Source organism: Anabrus simplex, chromosome 1 (assembly GCF_040414725.1).
Source record: "Anabrus simplex isolate iqAnaSimp1 chromosome 1, ASM4041472v1, whole genome shotgun sequence".
Taxonomy (NCBI): Eukaryota; Metazoa; Arthropoda; class Insecta; order Orthoptera; family Tettigoniidae; genus Anabrus; species Anabrus simplex.
In genome coordinates, this window is record NC_090265.1 from 1,635,751,059 (window position 1) to 1,635,767,759 (window position 16,701).

Below are 16,701 nucleotides of genomic sequence, written 5' to 3' on the forward strand. Positions count from 1 at the left end.
CAGCCGAACTCGACACGAGGTTACTGTTCCTCAGAACAGGGTTTTTCTCTGTTTGGGGACTCAGTCCCGAGTGTCAGGAACGACTGAAACTTCGAAGATATTAATAAATATGTGGGATGAGGTGCGCGTCCGAAAGGATTCCGGAGGCGACAAAGCGCATCGACTTACTGGATGGTCGCCACGGGTGATGGCGGGGAGGGGCCATCACCTCTACGAAAACTTCCAATGTTAGGTCAAGGAAGCAAGACACCCTCATCGTATTTGGTGGTGTCCTTGGGGTGACAGCCGAACTCCAGATGAGGTCAAGGACTGTTGATCTGTTTTGAGGATCAGTCTGCGACCGAGTCGCTGGGACGACTGAAGCCTCGGAAGCATCAGCAAATAAGTCTTGGGTACAGTGCGCGTCCGAAAGGAGACAAAGCGCACTCCCCGCCCCCACTCTCTGAATGGTAGCCACCATAGCAACTTGCTCCATTAGTCAGTTAGGTCAAGACTGAACAAATTCTCCTTGATTGATTGGTTATGTTACCGTAACCTACTTCCTTTGGCTGCGAGACCGCTGGTGTCTTCCAGCTTCCTCCTAACTTCCAAATTGGCATTCGATAACATTCTGAAATAAAAAGCAGCTCTCAATCTCTAGATCATCTCCACGGGTAAGGGCGTGGACCACCTTGACGATGAAGAGATATCAGAGTAGGCTACCTTTCTTTGATAGCTTCCAGGTAGATCTGCTGAAAGGTGTTGTGTAAAATACTTCTTCAATGCTTTTTTCTGCTCCAGTTGTTGCTGCTGCTGCTCTTCGTGGATTTATCACTCACTACAGATACGACAGATGGACCTAGGAGAAGTTATACCCATTTTCTGACAAGAGAGAAGAAATTTGCGGTGAATTGACAAAATGACGCATGTTCAGTTGCTGAGAAGAGCTTCAATTGTAAATTTTGGTATCAATGGATGGTCATAAAATCTATGTATGGATAATTTTTCCTATGCCTATGATATTTGCTGATTGAACATATGAGTAAGAGGGCTGTTTCTGGGTGCTGGAGAGGGATCATCTCCAGAAATTTTGTCGAATGGCAATCGCACAGACTGGACAGCAATATTCAAGACAAAATTGTTTCCACGATTAAAAAATTCTCATTGGCAATAATGCGGAACCATTTGTATGGAAAATATAGTATTAATTTCCTTTCGGCATCATAATTTTTAAAAATATTTTTCAGTACATAGATATTTCTTGTACGAAACGAACAATTCAATTATTTTTTCAAAGAACTTGTGAGCTGTTCTGTGCCCTTTGGAAAACATGTATTGGTGTCAGAACGAATAAATAAAAATTTAAAAAAAATGAAAAATGAAAAATAAAAAATAAGAAATACATTAAATATAAAAGGCTAAATATATTTACACTATGTGTACTACCCGTAGCTCATGGGTTATAGAAAAACTCGCAAACGTAGAGTTGGCAGGAGATTTAAGATAATACTCATCTCCCATATTCTCGGAAACCAGAGATCCGGGAGAGGCTAGTGATTATTGTAACAACATTCGAGATATGCAGTTTACAAAACTGAATCCAGCATAACTGAAAAAACGGAGTAAAAACATAAATAAAGTTATCCAGAAAATATCATGGATCAAAATTTAACTTTTGTAAGTGATTTGGAAATTGAACAGAGAAAGAAAGGCTTAAGAAGTGTGTTACTAACATTATAGTAAAAAATGAAACTTCTCGGACATGCTATCGAGGTTTGTCAGATACCCCGGAAATATGAACCCCCAAAGAGGTCACCACAGTAGTCATCCTCAGTACCTCTATATCCTGTCTGACTCCTGAAATGGATATTAATATTGACTACGGTATTGAAAGAAAACGTAAAACATGCAAATTAATTGAAATACGACGATAAATTAATTACATGCTATAATCTACGTATCTAACTGCTCTGGACTTCAGCACAGTTATATTTTCTAGATTACCTTAGGCACAATTCCGTTACTATTATTAATAATAATAATAATAATAATAATAATAATAATAATAATAATAATAATAATAATAATAATAATAATAATAATAATGTTATTTTACTTACGTCGCACTAACTACTTTTACGGTCTTCGGAGACGCCGAGCTGCCGGAATTTAATCCCGCAGGAGTTCTTTTACTTGCCACTAAATCTACCGTCACGAGGCTGTCGTATTTGAGCACCTTCAAATACCACCGGACTGAACCAGGATCGAACCTGCCAAGTTGGGGTTAGAAGGCCAGCTCCTTAACCGTCTGAGCCACTCAGCCCGGCCGTTACTAACTAGTATGTATCACTTCTTGAACATCTCCCTTGGTAAGTGATTCCAATCCCTAATTACCTTTCCTAAAAGTGAATCATTGTTATCATAGGTAAATTTTAATATTTCTTTAGTATTAATTAGCTCCCCTATCTGGACTTTATCCTTGTTATACTTTATAAACTTGATCAAGACTCAAGCAAAAACCTAGCCAAGCGGGATAAATGAATAAAACAAAAAGAAAGATACGACACTACTGGAAACGGCTGGTAATATTTCCTGTTAATTTCATCATCATCTGGTTACCCTCCAGGTTCGGTTTTTCCCTCGGACTCAGCGAGGGATCCCACCTCTGCCGCCTCAAGGGCAGTGTCCTGGAGCTTCAGACTCTTGGTCGTGGGATACAACTGGGGAGAATGACCAGTGCTCGCCCAGGCGGCCTCACCTGCTATGCTGAACAGGGGCCTTGTTGGGGGATGGGAAGTTTGGAAGTGATAGACAAGGAAGAGGGAAGGAAGCGGCCGTGGCATTAAGTTAGGTACCATCCCAGCATTTGCCTGGAGGAGAAGTGGGGAAACCACGGAAAACCACTTCCAGGATGGCTGAGGTGGGAATCGAACCCACCTCTACTCAGTTGACCTCCCGAGGCTGAGTGGACCCCGTTCCAACCCTCGTACCACTTTTCAAATTTCGTGGCAGAGCCGGGAATCGAACCCGGACCTCCGGGGGTGGCAGCTAATCACGCTAACCACTACACCACAGAGGCGGACTCCTGTTAATTTAAAAATTAATATTTCTGCCACGTTTAGAAATGTGATATTCAATGTCATACATTCCAGAGATTGATGAAGCAATGTAAGTAGAAATACAGTTGACAGTTGTGATTTGATGCGGAAGTTCTTCACTATTGGCCTTTGAAATACTGTGGAACTTCATAACATTAAAACGTTATAAAACAAAGACACTTCAGTCAATTTAAAGGGAATAGGTTTCAGACTCCGTTCCGGTGCGTTCCGGCACCACTGCATCCCTGATCGCAACAAACAATTAAACACTTACCTGGAATTGCATAGCTCGCTCTGAAGCAATGGCATCGTCGGTGGAGTTGGTGAGAGGTTCCGACCAATCTGTGGACAGCATGATGGATACTTTTCCTGTAACAAAAAAGCAAGTAATTTGTGATATCTGAAACCATTCCCTTTCAGTTTCCACTCATTTAATTTATTATTACAGTTGAATATCGATATATCGAACCTCGACATCTCAAACCTCCGTTACTCGAATTTTCAGTATCTCGAAGTAACTAAAATTTCCTGGTCGTTTGTCCTATTCTCCACGTGCATTTATTTCTGTACTAGCAAGATACCCGTGCTTCGCTACGGTATTATACTGAAATTTATAATTGAATGCTTATTGTTTTAGATATATAATCCGCCGAAATTCGCAATCTGACTCGTTCTCTGCGAGAATCCACCAAAATTCCCGATCTATTATTTTACGGCACGTTTCCTCCCATTTTTAAATCTTCCTTTCCAGCAATCGATTTCGTACTTCCCGAGTTAGGCTCAGGTATTCCTCCAGGTCAGTTGGGTCCGTAAATCTTTGCCATCTTTTCCTATGACATTTTTAATACGGATATAATCCTTCAGGAGATCCGGCGTGCTGTCATACTGGGTGCCTTGGCGGCACTGAACCCGCGACCGGACTGCATTCTTAGTCATTACCCGTCCAGGAGCCGTTTCCAGCGCGGTCCGCACATTTGACGACGGTCCGGAACATTATTATTATTATTATTATTATTATTATTATTATTATTATTATTATGTGTTGCTGGAATGGCTGATGACAGGGAAAACCGGAGTATCCGGAGAAAAACCTGTCCCGCCTCCGTTTTGTCCAGCACGAATGCCACATGGAGTGACCGGAATTTGAACCACGGAACCCAGCTGTGAGAGGCCGGCGCGCTGCCGCCTGAGCAACGGAGGATCCTTATAAGTACATTAATAACAGTAAAATCAATTGGTCTCACCGCCTTCTACACCCCACCGCCGTTAAGTTTATTTACAGCCCCCCCCCCCCCCCGAAGAAGAATTAAAAGGATGCTTGTTTCTTTATGTCTAAGGGAGATTCCAAACACCAATGTTCACGTCTATTAACTTCAGTTTTGAGATATAAGTATCCACATAAAAATAATTTACTTTTTTTCACTTCATTTCACAATAATCTCTCCTCCCCTAAATGAATTTTCCCGCAAAAAAAAATACTCATTTCTTTAATAGTAAAGGATTTTCTAAATACCAATTATCACGACTCTAACTTCTTCAGTTTTTGATTTATGTGTCCTCATGAAAGGAATTCAACTCCTTTACACTCCCGCCCTCCAAGATAGTTTCCCCACCAAAACGCCTTTTTCTTTGTTTTCAACTCCTTTACACTCCCGCCCTCCAAGATAGTTTCCCCACCAAAACGCCTTTTTCTTTGTTTTTAAAGGAGATCCAAATACGAATTTTCACGTCTGTAACAACTTTAGTATTAGATGTATGTATTCTCATACAATTAAGTCAAATAATGTTTCAATTCTTTCACCCCCCCCCCGCCCCCCTCATTGGATTTTCCGAGAATACGTGTTTCTTTACTTTTAAAGCAGATTGCAAATATCAAATTTCACATCTGTAACATCTTCATTTTTGAGATATCAGTAGCCTAATTAAAAGAATTCATCACCATTTTCAGTCACTTTTACCCCCCCCCCCCGCCCTCCACCCAAGTGGTATTTCCGAAAACTAAAAATACACTTTTCTTTATGTTTAATAGAGATAAAAATACCATTTTTCACTTCTGTAACATGTTAAGTTTTTTAGATATCCGTAAAAATTCTCATTTTAAAATTTCACCCCTTTTGGGTTCCCCTTAAGTAGAGTTTCCAAAAACAAATAACCTATATTTCTTTACATTTACAGGAGATTTACACCCACGTTTTACGTCTGTAACATTTTACGATTCCAAGATATTCTGTAGATATAGTCTTTCAAAAAATTCACCCCAATTTGTCACTCCTGTTTAACCGCCATTAATTGGCTTTTCCAAAAACTAAAAAATACGTGTTTCTTTATTTTTAAAGGAGATCACATATGCGAATTATCAGTTCTGTAATATCTTTCGTTTCTGAGATATGTGTATCCTCATTAAAGGCATTCAACCCATTTTTCACCCTTTTACACCCCTCCTATTAGGACTTACTGGAAACAAAGAAAATACGTGTTCCTTTGTTTTTAGAGGAGATTCTAACCACCAATTTTTACATCTGTAAATTTTAAAGTTTTAAGATGTAGACACACTCATTTTAAAAAATTCACCCCCGTTTTCACCCCCCAATATTTGGATTTTCCAAAAACGAAAAAATACCTGTTTCTTTACTTTTAAAGTAGATCCAAAATACCAATTTTCAGGTCTGTAATATCTTCAGGTTCTGAAATATAAGTATCCTCATGAAAGGCATTCAACCCATTATTCACCCTTTTACACCCTTCCTATTGGGATTTTCCTAAAACAAAAGAATACATGTTTCTTTATTTTTAAAGGAGATTCTAAATACCAATTTTTACATCTATAAACTTAAAAAGTTTTGAGATATAGATACACTCATTTTAAAAAATCACCCCCTTTTCACCCCCATCATTAATTGTATTTCCCACAAACAAAAAATACGTGTTTATTTATTTTTAAAGGAGATCCCAAACACCAATTTTCAGGTCTGTAATATCTTCAGGTTCTGAAATATAAGTAGACTCATGAAATGCATTCGACCCCTTTTTCAACCTTTTCCACCCTTCCTATTAGGATTTTCCGAAAACAAAATATACGTGTTCCTTTATCTTTAATGGAGATTATAAATACCTATTTTTACACCTATAAGCTTTAAAAGTTTTGAGATATAGATACACTCCTTTTAAAATAGTACCCCTTTTTACCCCCCTTAATTGGGTTTTCCAGAAACAAAAAAATACGTGTTTCTTTATTTTTAAAGGAGATCCCAAACACCAATTTTCAGGTCTATAATATCTTCAGTTTCTGAGATATAAGTAGCCTCATTAAAGGCATTCAACCCCTTTTTTACCCCTTTTCACACCTCCTATTGCGATTTTCCGAAAACAAAAAAATACGTGTTTCTTTATTTTTAATGAAGATTCTAAATACCAATTTTTACATCTGCAAACTTTAAAAGTTTGGAGATATAGATTCACTAATTTTAAAAATTCACCCCCTTTTCACCCTCCCATTAATTAGATTTTCCAAAAACAAAAAAATACGTGTTTCTTTATTTTTAAAAGAGATCAAAAGTACCAATTTTCAGGTCTGTAATATCTTCAGTTTCTGAGATATAAGTACCGGTATCCTGATTAAAGGCATTCAACACGTTTTCCCCCATTTTCACCCTTTTTCACCCCTCCTATTGGGATTTTCTGAAAACAAAAAAATACGTGTTTCCTTATTTTCAAAGAAGATTCTAAATACCCATTTTTACATTTGTAAACTTTTAAAGTTTTGAGATATAGGTGCACTCATTTTAAAATTTCACCCCCCCCTTTTCACCCCCTTAGCAACGGAATATCCAAAAATCCTCTCTTAGCGAGCACCTACATCTTCATATGAATGTATCCCCAAAATTTCATTTCATTATATCCAGTAGTTTTGGCTCGGCGATGATGAATCAGTCAGTCAGTCAGGACAAGCTATTTTATATATATACTAGCAAGATACCCGTGCTTCGCTACGGTATTATACTGAAATTTATAATTGAATGCTTATTGTTTTAGATATATAATCCGCCGAAATTCGCAATCTGACTCGTTCTCTGCGAGAATCCACCAAAATTCCCGATCTATTATTTTACGGCACGTTTCCTCCCATTTTTAAATCTTCCTTTCCAGCAATCGATTTTGTACTTCCCGGGTTAGGCTCAGGTATTCCTCCAGGTCAGTTGGGTCCGTAAATCTTTGCCATCTTTTCCTATAATATTTTTAATACGGATATAATCCTTCAGGAGATCCGATGTGCTGTCATACTGGGTGCCTTGGCGACACTGAACCCGCGACCGGACTGCATTCTTAGTCATTACCCGTCCAGGAGCCGTTTCCATCGCGGTCCGCAATTTGACGACGGTCCGGAATATTATTATTATTATTATTATTACTACTACTATTATGTGTTGCTGGAATGGCTGATGACAGGGAAAACCGGAGTATCCGGAGAAAAACCTGTCCCGCCTCCGTTTTGTCCAGCACGAATGCCACATGGAGTGACCGGGATTTGAACCACGGAACCCAGCTGTGAGAGGCCGGCGCGCTGCCGCCTGAGCAACGGAGGATCCTTATAAGTACATTAATAACAGTAAAATCAATTGGTCTCCCCTCCTTCTACACCCCACCGCCGTTAAGTTTATTTACAGCCCCCCCCCCTCCCGAAGAAGAATTAAAAGGATGCTTGTTTCTTTATGTTTAAGGGAGATTCTAAACACCAATGTTCACGTCTATTACCTTCAGTTTTGAGATATAAGTATCCACATAAAAATAATTTACTTTTTTTCACTTCATTTCACAATAATCTCTCCTCCCCCTAAATGAATTTTCCAGCAAAAAAAAATACTTGTTTCTTTAATAGTAAAGGATCTTCTAAATACCAATTATCACGACTCTAACTTCTTCAGTTTTTGATTTATGTGTCCTCATGAAAGGAATTCAACTCCTTTACACTCCCGCCCTCCAAGATGATTTCCCCACCAAAACGCCTTTTTCTTTGTTTTTAAAGGAGATCCAAATACGAATTTTCACGTCTGTAACAACTTTAGTATTAGATGTATGTATTCTCATACAATTAAGTCAACTAATGTTTCAATTCTTTCACCCCCCCCCCCTTTATTTGATTTTCCGAGAATACGTGTTTCTTTACTTTTAAAGCAGATTGCAAATATCAAATTTCACGTCTGTAACATCTTCATTTTTGAGATATCAGTAGCCTAATTAAAAGAATTCATCACCATTTTCAGTCACTTTTACCCCCCCCCCCGCCCTCCACCCAAGTGGTATTTCCGAAAACTAAAAATACACTTTTCTTTATGTTTAATAGAGATAAAAAATACCATTTTTCACTTCTGTAACATGTTAAGTTTTTTAGATATCCGTAAAAATTCTCATTTTAAAATTTCACCCCTTTTGGGTTCCCCTTAAGTAGAGTTTCCAAAAACAAATAACCTATATTTCTTTACATTTACAGGAGATTTACACCCACTGTTTACGTCTGTAACATTTTACGATTCCAAGATATTCTGTAGATATAGTCCTTCAAAAAATTTACCCCAATTTGTCACTCCTGTTTAATCGCCATTAATTGGCTTTTCCAAAAACTAAAAAATACGTGTTTCTTTATTTTTAAAGGAGATCCCATATGCGAATTATCAGTTCTGTAATATCTTTCGTTTCTGAGATATGTGTATCCTCATTAAAGGCATTCAACCCATTTTTCACCCTTTTACACCCCTCCTATTAGGACTTAATGGAAACAAAAAAATACGTGTTCCTTTATTTTTAGAGGAGATTCTAACCACCAATTTTTACATCTTAAATTTTAAAGTTTTAAGATGTAGACACACTCATTTTAAAAAATTCACCCCCGTTTTCACCCCCCAATATTTGGATTTTCCAAAAACGAAAAAATACCTGTTTCTTTACTTTTAAAGTAGATCCAAAATACCAATTTTCAGGTCTTTAATATCTTCAGGTTCTGAAATATAAGTATCCTCATGAAAGGCATTCAACCAATTATTCACCCTTTTACACCCTTCCTATTGGGATTTTCCAAAAACAAAAGAATACGTGTTTCTTTATTTTTAAAGGAGATTCTAAATACCAATTTTTACATCTATAAACTTAAAAAGTTTTGAGATATAGATACACTCATTTTAAAAAATCACCCCCTTTTCACCCCCATCATTAATTGTATTTCCCACAAACAAAAAATACGTGTTTATTTATTTTTAAAGGAGATCCCAAACACCAATTTTCAGGTCTGTAATATCTTCAGGTTCTGAAATATAAGTAGACTCATGAAATGCATTCGACCCCTTTTTCAACCTTTTCCACCCTTCCTATTAGGATTTTCCGAAAAGAAAATATACGTGTTTCTTTATCTTTAATGGAGATTCTAAATACCTATTTTTACACCTATAATCTTTAAAAGTTTTGAGATATAGATACACTAATTTTAAAATATTACCCCTTTTTTACCCCCCTTAATTGGGTTTTCCAGAAACAAAAAATACGTGTTTCTTTATTTTTAAAAGAGATCCCGAACACCAATTTTCAGGTCTATAATATCTTCAGTTTCTGAGATATAAGTAGCTTCATTAAAGGCATTCAACCCCTTTTTCACCCCTTTTCACACCTCCTATTGCGATTTTCCGAAAACAAAAAAATACGTGTTTCTTTATTTTTAATGAAGATTCTAAATACCAATTTTTACATCTGCAAACTTTAAAAGTTTGGAGATATAGATTCACTAATTTTAAAAATTCACCCCCTTTTCACCCTCCCATTAATTAGATTTTCCAAAAACAAAAAAAATACGTGTTTCTTTATTTTTAAAAGAGATCAAAAGTACCAATTTTCAGGTCTGTAATATCTTCAGTTTCTGAGATATAAGTACCGGTATCCAGATTAAAGGCATTCAACACATTTTCCCCCATTTTCACCCTTTTTCACCCCTCTTATTGGGATTTTCTGAAAACAAAAAAATACGTGTTTCCTTATTTTCAAAGAAGATTCTAAATACCAATTTTTACATTTGTAAACTTTTAAAGTTTTGAGATATAGGTGCACTCATTTTAAAACTTCACCCCCCCTTTTCACCCCCTTAGCAACGGAATATCCAAAAATCCTCTCTTAGCGAGCACTTACATCTTAATATGAATGTATCCCCAAAGTTTCATTTCATTATGTCCAGTAGTTTTGGCTCGGTGATGATGAATCAGTCAGTCAGTCAGGACAAGCTATTTTATATATATATAGATAGATTACTCCAAATTCGGTTACACGAATTTCTAGATTTCTCAAAGCAAACATTTCCTCCCCTGAAGCAAAATATACTGTGTAACTCGAATTTTCTGCAACATTAAGTGTGCAATACAGCATTTGTGGTTTGTGAGGAACAGTTAGTCCGCCTCTGTGGTGTAGTGGTTAGCGTGATTAGCTGCCACCCCCGGAGGTCCGGGTTCGATTCCCGGCTCTGCTACGAAATTTGAAAAGTGGTACGAGGGCTGGAACGGGGTCCACTCAGCCTCGGGAGGTCAACTGAGTAAAGGTGGGTTCGATTCCCACCTCAGCCATCCTGGAAGTGGTTTTCCGTGGTTTCCCACTTCTCCTCCAGGCAAATGCCGGGATGGTACCTAACTTAAGGCCACGGCCGCTTCCTTCCCTCTTCCTTGTCTATCCCTTCCAATCTTCCCCATCCCCCGCAAGGCCCCTGTTCAGCATAGCAGGTGAGGTCGCCTGGGCGAGGTACTGGTCATTCTCCCCAGTTGTATCCCCGACCAAGAGTCTGAAGCTGCAGGACACTGCTCTTGAGGCGGTAGAGGTGGGATCCCTCGCTGAGTCCGAGGGAAAAACCGAACCTGGAGGGTAAACAGATGATGATGATGATGATGATGATGATGAGGAACAGTTAACAAGTAAAGAAAGGGTTACAGTGATGACGGGAACCGAGAAACTAAAACTTCTAGTGATCGGAAAATCAGCGAAGCCTCACTGTTTCTCGGGTGTGATTTAATTACCGGTCACGTACGAAAGCAACCCTCGAAGTCGCGAATGACAAACTCCATGTACGAATCTCGGCCGCGTGGTTTCAACGAGAAGTCTCAACGTGAAGAGAGGAAAGGTTAACCGTAACAAACAGAAGAGACTAACGAATTTTTTCCAAAGGTTTTAACGGAGGTATGTTTCTTGTTCCACTACTGTATGTGCTGTATCCTGTATTCTCAAAAGTTACTATACAAGTGTTATAGCTAAAGTGATGCAGTAAAATAGAGTTGGTTTGTATATTCTTAAATACTGTAAAAATAATGTATTCGGTATAAGCCCGTAGATACATATGATTCGTTTGATGTAAGTGTGGTGCTGTAGATTGAGAAGACAGTGAACTAATGGACTTGATGGAAACTGTTTGTTTGTGTGTGAGATGTAAAAAAAGTTAAATTATTTAAAGTGCGATGATGAGGGATGTAAAATGGTTGTTAGTTGATGTTTAAGTCTTAAGCTTAATAAGGTGAGATGTAGTGGGCTAGAATAGTGCGAGAGAGGAGAAGGTGACCTATCAAGGGAAGAGGGAGGGATTGGGCCTTGACCCGTCCCAAAGAAGTTAGGCTTGAGCATGTCTGCACGGGAAGAAAAAGGGGAGGGAAGATAGAGAGCTGACAGTGAACAGAGTAGGTGTGACGTACATAGCGGAAGTGTGTGGCAAGCTGCCTTGTCACACATGGTAGGGTAGGAATACATTGTCAGCAAGTGTAGGTGAGATATGAGATCAGTTCTCACGTGGCGAGGCTGGTGGCTGTGGTCAACGGGTGGTGGGCATGTATTCTATACCAGGGCTGACGCAGCGACCAGTCTACTAAAGTTTTCTTTTTTGGTGGTAGGTAGGAGTAGGGGAATAGGGTAGTTCGTAGTGCGGTGCTTCCTTCACGTATGCTGGCTATCCGCGTACGTATGGGAGGACACTGAGTAGATGTAGAGGTAGATAATTTAGTTAAGTAATTTTAGGAGAGATGTAGTGCCTATTGTTTGTTTGTTCTGTGTTTCGCTCTGTCTCTGTCTTTATTACCTGTAAACCGACGGTGTACACTGGGGTGGGTAATAATGATATGTATGTATGCTAGATACATATGATTCAATAATGTGCTATACATACTCAAAAACAGTGTTATTTATATCTCGAAAGTTCGATAACTCGAAATAAAATGTCATTCCCAAGGAGATTCGAGGTTCCATTGTATAAGGTTCTTCACTATACCGGAACTTATCTTTGAACAAATACATTTACGAACTACCTGAAAATCAAAAACATATGGAACCTGATGATTTTCCTTCAAGAACGAAACATCCCATTCTATTTTAATTAACTACTTTTCAGGTATTATTCTTTTACCATATGTTTTCATTTTCAGGTAGTTTTTAAACTTATTTATAAAAAATATATATTTAAAAGAGCAAATAAACTTGTAGTTCAAGGAGTCAATGTAGGCCTATATATTTCTTTTTTTTTTACATGTAGATTGACGTCGCACCGACACCGATAGATTATATGGCGACATGGGATGGGAAAGGGCTAGGAGTGGGAAGGAAGCGGCCTTAGCCTTAATTAAAGTACACCCCCAGCATTTGCCTGGTGTGAAAGTGGGAAACCACGGAAAACCATCTTCAGGGCTGCCGGCAGTGGGCTTCGCATCCACTATCACCCGAATGCAAGCTCACAGCTGCGCGCCCCTAAGCGCACGGCCAACTCGCTCGGCGCAAAGGACATCGTGATTGTAGGCACGTGACAATACGTTTTACGTGAATTTCTAATCACAGGGATGTTGTAACCACAAATAAGCGTAATTTTACTGCGCCACTGACATGACTGAGGCGGTAAGAGAAGATTACCATTAGTAAGGTTCTCCAGGAGTCAGCAGGACTGGAGGAAGTCATCGAAGGAAAAGTGGATTTACTCTTGTTCTTTACGTACTGTATGTGTACGATTTCTATTTTCACTTTTCATTTAGTACAGTAATGGTAATAATTAGGATAGACAGGGCCATGTACATGTAAAATAGTTTGAAGAAATTTGTAAGGTCATCATAACATTCCATCGGAAGATGTACTTCGTGAATCATGTACTCTGTACTTTCAAAGAATATTCGCAATCCTGTCTCTTCTGCTGTTTCCTTCATGACTTCCACAAGAAGGTTGCAATTTCTAGATGCTTTGCAAAGAACACAACATCGTCTGCAAAGGCAAGATATTGAAATATAAGCCCAGTTTTTTGATGGCTTAATGTGTTTTCATTCGGAAAGTTGTGCTGTATTATTATTATGTCCGGGTCCTTGGATAAATGGTCAGTGTAACGGAGCGGACTTCGATTCAGAGGGCCCCGGTGTCCGTTTCTGATTGGGTCAGGGGTTTTATTCTCAAATGGTTAATTTCCTTGGCTCGGAGACTAGGTACTTGTACTGTCCCCAATATTCCTTCATTTCAGACAATACACACAACACTATCCTCCACCACCTCAGCAAGCAGTTTCCTATACACAGCAGACTCCACCCAACCTTTTCGGAGGGTCTGCCGTATAAGGGCTTCGCCAGATTAGCAACTGTCACACGAAAATGAAATTATTATTATTAATTGCACTTGTAACATCGCATAATTTAGTCAAATAATGTAATATTAATAATTTCTGTGGGTATAAGGAAAGCGAAACCATCCCCGTAGAGCCAATGAATGCCCTTTGAGGGGTGGAAGATAAAGGCTTGCACTATCCGTAACCTCGGCACTTGATGGGGTAGAGTTGTTAGCTCTATGACCGGGCGCTTCTACCCCCAGGAATTAACCTGGTTCTCAGTTTTAGTGTAGTCTTAGTGAACCTCAGGATCAGCACGCCTTTACTGCATCGGTTAGGCAGCCCGTAATAACAGTCAAGAGTAACCCTAACTTTGCTTTCGATAAAAATTTATTTATTATTTAGGGTATGACTACATCACTAAAAATTAATATTTACAATTATCTTAAATTATAAACTAATATCCATGCCACGAATGTAGTATATTGATCCCTCCGTCATAACTGTTGGATCACCAGGGTAAGCTCCAAGAGGACACTATTGAACTAGATGGTGAACAGTTCTTTTGTTTTTCAGCGCCTCAGTCACAACTTGGAGAAGTTATTTTCCCACTAATCTAATGTTAGCAGCTACATTTACATATATCTACAGATTGGATGACTAGAATTTTCACCTGATGTTACCTTGTTGTGTAGCACGGTATCGCTCGTCGTACAGATGATAGGCCCGAGCATGTGCTATCAGTACATGATGAGCCGTCAGGTAATCCCCAACACCTGGTTTGTCGATTGAAGGCGCCATTCCTTGTTTTGTCGTATAACCAGACATGAAAGTCCCTGGATCATTGAACGTGAGCCACCATTTCACCTGCACAAAATACCATCATTTCAGAAAAAAGCTTATTCAGTCAGAAATCAAAATCTCCAAATACGAATCTTAAAATCTAAGATATTCCACGTCAAGTTGGACAAAAATTGCAAATGTGAACTTGTGTGTGTGTATGTATGTATGTATGCATGTATGTTCATTTCTCAGCCCAAGGGCTGGTTGGATCCTCAACAACTCCACCAACAGCTGTCAAAAATGGCCTAGGCATCACTGAAGAGGCGTACTGGGGATATGAGGAGGGAGGTAGTTTCCTCTTGCTTCCCTCACCGTGCCAGAAGTTGCTATTACATATCAGTCTCTCACTGAAATGCATGCACCAACCGACCCTATGAGCAACATCTTCGCACCATTCATAGCAAGGACTGGCTGCATATGGAATAGTATTACTAGCATCACTCATACCTCAGTCACTTTCATATTGTCAAAGCTAAGGATAAGACTGAGACAAATCAATGAAAGTAACAATACAACTCTAGCCCATAACAGAAGACAAAGTGCACTGTAAACACCAGCTCTCGCCAGCTAAGGCATAAAGTGAACTTATGTTCTTAAAAAATTACAAAAGTGTAAGAGACAGAAGAGCTGAAAAGATTATATAAACAATACTTATCTGTCTGTAATATTGCTTACAGAAAAATTCTTTACATTTATTGTAGTGTTTTATTTCGTGACTTCCGAGACCATTTACTGTGCTTTTTCCAAAACCTGTTGTTATGGTCATGAACGTTCTTCTTGTCTTTTCTTGGTTCCAACAACCGACGAAAATAAGACATCTTTACTTGGAAAAAAATTAATTTTTGTTGACATATGACCTTTCGGTTAACTTGGAACCATATAATAATTTGCCATCATTCTCTGACCCCATCCAAAATTTACGAATAGAACATTTAAAACCCCTTAATTTAACCTGCAGTGGGGTGGTTGAGGCTGGAGGGTGGAGTTTACTACCAGCTGACCACTTGTACTTATAAGACTATATTCCTTACTGCTATCTGAAGAACAAAAATCTGCATGCATATTCAATACAAAAAACAAGTAGCACTCACTCGATCACCGAAGTTCTCGTACAGGACCCTAGCGTAGTCCTCGTAGTAGTCAACGATGATGGGATTAGTCCATCCTCCAAGATCCTGGAGCCACTGAGGGAGATCCCAGTGATAAATCGTGACCTGTGGGAGAATTCATTATTGCCATTAATCCTGCTGTATACATTAATACCTTCCTGGAAGAGCTTATAATTTGTTAGGTGGTCCAGAGGTCGTGTAAAGATTTCAACGATATAACTTATGAATTAAACAAGGTTTATTGAGAAGCTACCGTGTGTCCCACTCGAAAGTTGTGCTATATATTCTTGGTTTGCATTTGTTAATATTCAGGGGATCGCATTTACATTCTGACACTACTTTGTCCCCAGTTAGACTATGGAGCCATCTCTTCTTTGATTTATATTCGACTGCCAGAAGAGTAGTATCAGAATGTAAATGCTATTTCGAGAGTAACTGATAAAAATTACAAAGAAAGTTAAAAAAGAGTTGAAAGATAACAGCAATAACATAAATGGCAAGCTTAAACTTATAGTTAGTTGCCTCTGTGTATCAGTAGTAGTGTCGGCCTCTGAATCCCAAGATAGCGGGTTCAAACCCGGCAGAGGTAGTCGGATTTCTGAAGGGCGGATAGAAGTTCATTAGACACTCCATGTCGTATGATGTCAGCATATACAAGATCTCCGGGAACACATTTGGTGTTTATCAGACAAAATTAATTAAAACTAAGCCATGGACCACTCAAGAGGGATTCGGTTTCCTCCTCCATTTAGTAGGTCTAGCGCAAAATGGAACGTCGAAATTGACGAGCAGACAGCCAAATGGCGTCAAATGAAAATTTCTTCACACGGTAACTGAGGACATGCCATTATTATTACTATTATTAATTTACAGTTAACTAAGCTCCGGTTTGAAAATAATGTGTTAAGGGCACCTTACTCAGTGTTGTGATAGTACAGATATCACAACCACAAGATAAGTATTTTATTATTATGTCTTTGTACAAATGTATTACACGTAAAATCTGGAAGTGTTTCCATATTATACACTCTAATATGGCACAACAAATTTCAAAAACGAAATACAGATAATAAATAAAATTGTGAAGGAAAAA

General features: G+C 38.7%; 1 protein-coding gene across 1 annotated transcript in view; it reads right to left on the reverse strand.

Moving 5' to 3' along the window:
- LOC136858631 (myrosinase 1) overlaps positions 1–16,701 on the reverse strand; it is an 81,263-nt gene that overhangs the window by 39,715 nt on the left and 24,847 nt on the right. Inside the window, exons 4-6 of the mRNA XM_067138333.2 lie at positions 15,591–15,713; positions 14,340–14,523; positions 3,352–3,446 (exon numbers count right to left, since the gene is read on the reverse strand). Of these exons, the coding sequence (XP_066994434.2) occupies positions 3,352–3,446; positions 14,340–14,523; positions 15,591–15,713 (402 nt within the window). The remainder of the gene's footprint in view (positions 1–3,351; positions 3,447–14,339; positions 14,524–15,590; positions 15,714–16,701) is intronic.